General features: G+C 28.8%; 1 protein-coding gene across 1 annotated transcript; it reads right to left on the reverse strand.

Moving 5' to 3' along the window:
* Positions 1-4633: 4633 nt before the first annotated feature.
* On the reverse strand, positions 4634-8388 carry LOC114132584 (cystathionine beta-synthase). Its single transcript, XM_027998085.2, has 8 exons — positions 8220-8388; positions 7854-8045; positions 7691-7797; positions 7476-7610; positions 7195-7412; positions 6842-7124; positions 5065-5157; positions 4634-4938 (listed from the first exon to the last, which is right to left on the reverse strand). The coding sequence occupies exons 2-8, from the start codon at positions 8036-8038 to the stop codon at positions 4748-4750; spliced, it is 1212 nt and encodes a 403-aa protein (XP_027853886.2). The 5' UTR covers positions 8039-8045; positions 8220-8388; the 3' UTR covers positions 4634-4747.
* Between the last annotated feature and the right edge of the window lie 1226 nt (positions 8389-9614).

A 9614-nucleotide genomic window follows, 5' to 3' on the forward strand; every position in this document is an offset into this window, starting at 1 on the left:
AACGGTATTACTTGATACAATATTTTACTGACCTAACGTACGACGCTCGACGCTTTCCGTGTACGTACGCGTATGGCCTTACCCGTTCTACGACAGATTGCAGCAACGCATCGCGATGGTTATTGCATTTGTTTAATTGATTTAAAATAATACTCAAAATTAAATTTTTTATTTTTACTGATTTTTTGAACTAATTTTAATATCACTGTTAATGCTTAATTCAATATTAATAATAATTACGATTTTAATTAAATACACTTTTTTTATAAAATTGATTTGCGTTTATGGGTTATTTATTTTTGCGCCTTTGGATTGCGTTTGGGTCGTGTTTTGCGCTTATGGGCTACAGCTTAATATAGTCTCACGAGTTATTATTATATATTAGTAGTGTTTTATTAAAAACGAAGACGTCAGCGGGAGAGATGCACAACGTTCTTTTAAACGTGTGTGCAGGGGTGCGCGTCGCGAGTGTGGATAAATTACAGACCGGATGAAAGGGCTGCTGCTACGGGGGTGAGTGGTGGCATCCGGTGCTCGTGTATTTTAAAGTTTTATAGTATATATTCGACAAATATTGCATTACATCATCATATATAGTCGCGCGGAATTTTATTTTTTGTCGTAAACGGTTTATATATGTCGATCGAATATCCTTTGACTCAACGAACGATTGAAACTTTATTATATGATGGTAACCCATTTATATAGACTACATAGCTCGTCGCTTCGTCGTACAATAATACATAATATATCAAATATGCATTTTTGTACTATAAATGGGATGTTTTATTATTAGCTTTACCGTTGTCTGTATTTCATATTATAGTATCGCGATCCTCAAACTCAATATTCATGATTGATTTCGGTCGTTAACATTTTTCGTTCGCGTTTCTGTTATAGCCAAAACGTCGAACATTATATAATATTTTACTTTTAATCGCAGTGTACAACTCCATTTAGATACCTATGTTCAAATTATGATGCGTAAGACTCGATTTTACACTTTTTTGGTTCTCTTGATTTTAAGATTAAAATCACTACGCGCGGTGATTAGCACTTCATCAACAGGTCATAAAAAGTACAACTACAATTTTCGGTAAAATCTATAACGAATTAAATATCACCAAATAAACATGACAATTAAAATTATCAAGATCGACGTGTACGGCCGAGGTAAAATCGTTTAGCGGCGAGGAAAATAAAATAACCGATGCACATATAAATGTCATATTTTTATGACCATAATGATTTATGAGTGATGACATACAACTGAGCGGAGGGGTCAGTTGATTTTCAATTACAAACAAACGAAAACACAAAAATCGTCTCGTCGAAAATAATATTAAAATAGTCGAACCTATACGTTCGATGCATCTGATGGAATGCGTCGCGAGAGCAACGGTTAAAAAAAATCAACCGCACTCGTGAGAATTGTGTTTTACGGCTCAATTCGTCCCATTTGTCGTTTTCAAAGGCTTGTGGTGGGTACGTCTATTCACTTCGTACACGCACACACGCAGTGAGCACACGTACGGGAGACGACTCTGTAACTTGGCGGCGGCGGCGGCGTAGCATCAGGTGTTCGGAATTATTAAAATAATTATATTAAAAGTTTTCCGTGCAAATATTATGGGAAGAAGTCATGTAATAATGTACGAGTGGTGAAATGGTGGCGGAAGTGGGGCGCGTGCTGCGACGGGGTACGTACAATACAATATGTATACATATTATCGTATACATTGTACACGGGTAAAAACGACGACGTAAATGGTATTAGTACACCGCCGCCGTCGGAATTATTATTATAATAATATATAATGCGCATACGTAGGTGTTTGTACATTGTGTGCACTGCTGGTAGGTACACTACGGTTGTGACAAGAACGCGAACAACAAAACGACATTATTATTAGAGGAAAAAAAATCATCATTATGCGAAATGTTATATAATCGACGGTGAAAAGGAATATCTGCGGTCGGTAAAAGCATATAATATTATAAACATCTTTAGCCCGCCGCTGACAATCGGATATATAGTGTATTGTGTCCGCTCTTTGTGAATGCGCACCGGATAAATAATTATTATATGTTAACACAACGTTGTTACTACGGGTAGCTTTACCCGTGCAAAACGCATCTGCCGTGTTTTAAATTTGCAAGTTGTCTAATACCGACATTTAACACGACGTGTGGATAAACGACATTTTTGGTTTTCTTATTTGGTGAGTATATACCGCGTAAAAGATATTTTCGGCATGTCGACTATAGTGCCAGTGTTTCTCAACCTTAGCTAGGAGTCACGTAGGTCAAAAATAATAAAACGATAATCTACAAAATAAACATTTTCATTTAAAATTTTTTGTTGAATAAAAAAAATATTTATACACCTGTAACAAGTTTAAATTAGATATAGGTACTACACGTGGTATTTATAAATGGTATATTTCCTTTGGTTATTGGTAAATGATATAATATTTTTATTGTTTGAACTTGTACTTAATATATATAGGGGGACGCAAAGTGATTTACCAAATTGTATACCTATTTTGTGGGTGACGACACTAAAAAAGTTGAGAAACACTGGACTATACAATATAAATTCACTTGAATATTAATTTTCAATAATAATTAATAACCGTTTTTTTTTCATCCGTTACCAAAGTATCACACAAATTACAAATCGACAAAAACAATTCCAGTATATTCGTTACAATAAACTGAATTACCCGACGACGTTGCTCGCGTAAGCGCAAATCCTTTTCGATAGAATTCAATACGAAAGCAAATCCTTTTCGAGCGTTAGTTGCCCGCAATAACGGTTAAAATATTTTAACTATTTTCTTCTCTGTTAAACCAGAAGATGCTAGAAAAAATAAATAAATAATATTTATTTAACGTTGAGCGCGACGTTAAATCGACGGCTGTGACCAAATATAAAATAGGTAGTTACGAGCCTAAAATGTATTCAATTGTAATAACTATTTTATTTTCGGTGACCAAAGGCTATTCTCTTAAAAGAATAAATACCTAATAATCGTTTTTCGTGATCCTCTCCTTAAAATACAATTGTAAATAGCATTTTCATTTAAAGCTGCGTTCACGCGAAGCTGGGTAATTCTACTAGTCTATATATATATATATAAGCGATAGGTCATTCTTTCGCTCACTGATTAAACACGTAATTGAAACGCGGCCGTGAGCGTGTAGCAATGCGGCGGCACAGCGAGGAGCGGGAGCGCACATCGTTAAATACAAAGATAATGAACCGTGAACATAAACATTGTTAGTTATCAATTTTATGTTTCAGATTACAAAATTTCAAAATCCTATCTTAGCTGACGTCTCGTACCTATAAATAATATAAAATACCTACCACCTGCCAAATTTAAGTCAAGTAATTTTCAAAAATCTATGCTTAGTGAGTGACCTTTCACTTAAATATAAATATAGATAACTTACTGATAAATAACTGTTATACACGACTTTTATACGTAATATTTGTAATTGACTTACAACAATAGTTTCACTCGCTGATACTGACTGGTTTAAAAGCTAAAAGCTTATTTACAATACATGTTTTTTTTAACGTCGCTAAAGTTAATTCTAAAACGTAGTACCTGGCGGAATTTTAGGTTGGATGAGTTGTTTAGGAAACACCTTACATCCGAAAAAAAATATGTAAGCATAATATTACTTATCAAATTATTTTACAACAAATTACAATGTTGTGTACGCTAGCAGAATCGTTGTTGAACTTGACTGAGTTCCATGGGAAAGTTTAACGTAATATAATAATTTATTATATTTTTCCATGTATCAATATAAAAAATATAGTTTTACATTACCTTGATTAAAGGTAAATCTACGATTTATATAAGTATATAAAAAATTTCTTTTTATTATCATTTAAAATAAAAATATTTTTAATTAGTTTTAAAATGTATGTATTGATGTTTAAATATTAACTGGTAATTTATGAGTAACATGTTTTAAAAACGTTTTAATTAAGCAAAAATACATTGTGTGTATGTGAGTATAGTCAGTATATAAAACTACAAATAATTATAATATTCCGTAATAAAATTATTAATTTAATATTTTCTTAGGCTTGAAAATTATCAATATTTGATTGAATTTAATTTGGTTATTTTTTTCAAATTATTTATTAAAAAAAAAAAAAAAATGCCATATTATTTTATATACAATTTAACTACACTATCACAGTAATTATTATATAAACCAATTTTTTGTCTAAACTCTAAAGGTAATATATTATATAATCACCAACTTTAATTTTTTTTTTTTCAGCAATTATTCAACTAATAAATTAATCAATAAACTAAAAAATAATTGTATATCATCCATGTAATCGAAATAAATAATGTTAGATAACAACAAACATTTTATAATATATGATATAGACACCGGTTTACCATATATTATACCAGCATAATTATATTTTTTTTACAAAATTAACAAGTTTGAGCACACATTTTATTTTGTAAGGTGTATTTATTTTAATATTTTAAATCTCAAACTATAAATTATAAATGATCACATACAATTAATTTCTTTTTTAATTGTTAAAATATTATTATAAATAAGAAAAATTAAAAAAATTATAAATACTGTATAGTATTTTATCAGTGTATTATTTTATTATAAGATATTTAAAATGTTACCAATTCTTTTTGATGTAACTTTATTAGTATACAATATGTGTTAAAGAAAGCACCTTAAATTATTATTAATTTTTCTTAGATGATTCCTGTTCATCTTCAACAAGGTAATGTCCCTTTTCACGCATCCATTCATCTTGAACAAACTTGGACATATAATTTCGTATACCGTCCGGCAATATTACCACTAGTCTTTGACCTTTCTTCATAGTCTTGGCTACCTGAAGAGCAACATACATAGCTGAACCACTGCTTCCACCTTTATCACATACAAAAACGTACTATTAATTCATCAGTTTGGTACTTATAGTTTTTTATATACATATAATATATACATTAATATTATAAATAAAAATATATATGAAATATATACATAAATATTTACCACACAACAATCCTTCTTCACGTGCTAATCTTCTAGACATGGGGAAAGAGTGTTTATCATCAGTCTTGATCCATTCATCTACAACTGATCTATCTGTAACAAAAATTGTATGAAACAATGAAACTAACTGATTAATTACTAGATATCAAATTATATAAAATAGGTACATATACACAGGTATGCCATATCATCCCCTTAAGAGCCAGCATAATCTTTAATCGTTAAATTTATTTTAATTATTAACTATTTAAGCTATTTGGTAAATAAGATTCACATTTTTTTAAATAAATTATATTAAATGATATTGAGAATTGTGACAATTTTATTCTCATTGAACTTAGTCAGTCATAACTATAGAATCTATGATAATAATTAGTTATTTATTAGTTAAATATGTTATTATATAGGTACTATGTTGTAATTTTCAAATGATCAATAAACAATTTGATACAATTCTGATTATTTATTCATCTATGTATGTAGGAAGTTAAACTACCTGCACAGCACAGTAGGTAAATCTACTGTGCCCCAATAATCTATATTAATTGTATACAACTAACTTTACTTGTCAGGACTAATCACACAGATATACAGAACACAAACAAATTATGCCAGAATCCTATTTTTTTACATTCTTATCGTTGTTGTCTTACGCAATAAATCATTATTATCATTATAGTCAAGATGATAAAATAAAATATTTGTATCTCAAAAATTACCACTGGTCTGTATGATTATAATTTATAATATAAATATAAAAAATATTATAGATATTTTTTTAAGTATAAACATTACATTGTAATATTATAAAGTTATTCCAGGAGTTATTTCTTACATATTTTTTTAATATCCTAAAGATTTTTTTTTTATGAGATTCTCAAAAACTACAGCAATTTTAAATTTCACCAGTCTCAATATAAAATAAAGCTTACATATTAAAATTGTAAAAACTATAACAACTTTATTTAAAAGTAATATAATAAATAAACGTTGATGCATGGCAGACACAAAAAATCAACTACACAATTATTTTAATACTCAACATGTAATTATGAATATATTTAAAAACTATCAACACATTAATGAACTCATGGAACAGATGATAATAATTAATTACTATAAATAGAACAAAGCCCACTACCTAAATCACAAGTTAATAAATCATAAGGTTTGAATAACCATTAAAACTAGGTAGCACTTATGATGTTAGGATTTAGTTAGAAATCTCCACAGCCCTAAGGATATTACTTTAAATAGCCGATGAGCAAACATTGTACTACAACCATGGTATATACCACAAATTCCATTTATAAATTATACTATTAATGTGGTTTATATTTTTCTCTAGGTCCAAAAATAACTATGTATTGTTATTACTTATATAAAATAATTCATTAATAATTGGAAATAAAGTCACAAGATGCTCTCTTAAAAAATCTCTTTTCAAACAAAATCTAACACGCAAAGTTGGATATAATGATATAAACTTTTATTAAGCAAGAATTAGCTTTGCAGATAAAATAAGAAGTTATTAACATGTTTAAGAATCAATATCTACTTTACTGAAAATTAGAACTTTTTAAAATGTTATAAGTTATAATAATTAATTAAAATTTAATGGAAAATTATGAAAAAGTTATTTTTGTAAAACTATTTAGCTATTTAATAAAATTCTAGAATTCATCACAAAACAATTTAATAGCATAGGTACTTATGTTAAAATATCACTATAATGTTATGAAATATCAAGCATTATTTAATGGTTAATAATTATTACCCAACACTGTCGGCACAAAATCATAACCAATTCCTTCAACATCATATACTTGTATATCTGTTTCATTAAGACTTTCAGGCACTGATAAAATGCTACCATAAGGATCAGCTGCTATTATGCGACATTTATCTCCAAGTGTTTGTTTCAACTTCCTGCCAATGCCAGTAATTGTGCCACCTGTACCAGTACCAGCTACTAATGCATCAACTTTATAGTTTGTTTGTTCCAATATTTCTTGACCAGTCCCGTCAAAATGTGCCAGAGGATTATATTTGTTACGATACTAAAAAAAACAAACAAAATAAACAATGATCATTAGTTGATAATAAACAAAACTTAACAAATTATCTTACCTGATCAAGTATTATGGTATTTTCAGGATCTTCCAAATGTAACTTATGTGCTACGCGTATCAAACCATCCAATTCATTAAATGCAGCTGCTGTAGGTGTACGTACAATTTTCGCACCTAGCAATCGTAGAGCATCTACTTTTTCACGAGACATTTTCATTGGCATTACTACTATACACTTATATCCTTTAACCGAAGCAGCCATAGCCAACCCAATTCCTAATAAAATATCAGAGAGTGCATAAATAAATAAAAACTTAAAATTACTAAATAATTAAATACCTGTGTTTCCGGATGATGGCTCAATTATTGTAATTCCAGGTTTTAGCAATCCTTGACGTTCAGCATCTTCAACCATTTTCCATCCAATTCTATCTTTAGTACTACCACCCGGATTCAAAAATTCACATTTAGCCACTAAATTATGTTTGCAATAATAAATATAAAAAAACATTATTTAAGATACAATAGGTATTATATTTAATATAAATACTTACAAATCTCGCACTCAATGCCCTCTGATTGAGGTATTCGATTCAACTTCACCAAAGGTGTATTGCCAATGGCGTGCAATATGTTAGGTAAAATTTCATTTTTTTTATTTCTAAAAATTCAAAAACTGTTAAAGTGCACAAAATTATAAAATAATATTATACTTACGTATTATCATTGTGAATATGAGGTGAATCTTTGGGACATGAATCTTTTGTCCATGTACACCGGCTATCTTTATCTGGCCTGAATTCCGCAAAATGCGCATCTAAATCATAACCAACACAACCATTTTCGATTTTTCCGTCTTCAAACTTTGCCTTTTTCGCCAATACTACAGCTGGATCTGCCATCGTAAAGCTACGATCGAAATCAGAACATAAAATTGTTTAATCCAGTAAATGTACACTTGTTACAATTAGCATCAATTAGATAGTCACTAATCAAGTAAATAACTAAATTAAACAATTACACATTTAATAGTATGTTTTGTTTTTTTTAATACGAAAACTATTAAATAATAAATTAACGTACCATATAATGCTAATCAACGTTTAGACCACGTTTATACGACCACAATTATGTATTTACAGATAACCTCTTGCCGGCTGCCGCCGTAGATAAACGAAGATGAAGTGCCAAACACCGAACAAGTGAACAACTACAACTTACTGCACAAAATATACACAACTGCCCATGGCCAATAAGGCAACAAGTATTGTTATGATAATAAATTGATAATATTTAGGTACCTACCTATAATGTTCTCGTTATCTCGTGCGTTTGTATATTCATATTATACAGAGTGAACGATTTGATATCAGACATAACTATATTAATTGTCGACTAACGAGTTGTGATTTATGAGTAGTGTTTATTGTCTTTTAAGCTATTTTATTCTATTTTAACACTTTAGAGATTAGGCATTTATATACACATTAATATGCTTTGTACAGTATTTATATAAGTATAGTGTATACTCTCTAAATCACTTAACTTTTTAATAAGTATCTACCTGCACTATTTTTACAAAAACAAAAGCTTGTATTTTGTAAAATATATTATACATTTATACATATCGATAATCGATATCTTGATCCTATACAGTCTATAAATAATATCTTAAATCTTTATGAATTAGGTAAGAGTTTATAACTATGAGTATAATTATAATTTATGCCTAGTCAATAGATAATAAACTATAGTAGATGTATGGCGTTAAAATCGTCATCTTTACTAAACTTAAGTAGTCAATAAGTACTTGAAAGTCATTCATTCATGCATTTAGGTATATTTTTATCAAAAAATGTGTATTCGAAATAAAAACAACGAAATATTCTAGCAATTAATTTTTACAATATTCTTTTAAATAATTTATTATAGTTTTTACTATTTCTTTAAGTTTATGAATGATAATATATAAATTTTTATTTTCTTACTTCACTTCAAAGCAGAAAATTTCTTTTGAAATATCTACTTTAGTGTAATAAATTTAATTTTGGACAACTTGTTTATGAGTTATTCATCTATAGTCGGTATTTATGTGATAGTATTTAACTTGATGAGCAGAGTGATACAGCTAAGGATACCCTAAAAAGTTCATCAACTATACTCCGCTTATTTAAACTTTAAATACTAATAATTAATTGTCTACTAACAACTCGTTCAAAATTTGACTTTTATAATGTATCAAAATTTCCCAAAATAATATTCTCATAATTTTGCTTCAGAATATGAAATAAAATATACGTGTTGTCACATTATATACAACAGTTAAAAACTTAAAACTTTGTAAAATAATATTTCAAAAACATTATTAGTTTAAAGTACCTAATGAGAGTTCTTTTATAAATAAATCACCCTGTGTACTACTATGTAGGTACGTTACGTTTAATATGGCCAATGGCAAATAAAATCAATACTGTTTTC

This window comes from Aphis gossypii, chromosome X (assembly GCF_020184175.1).
Source record: "Aphis gossypii isolate Hap1 chromosome X, ASM2018417v2, whole genome shotgun sequence".
NCBI lineage: Eukaryota > Metazoa > Arthropoda > Insecta > Hemiptera > Aphididae > Aphis > Aphis gossypii.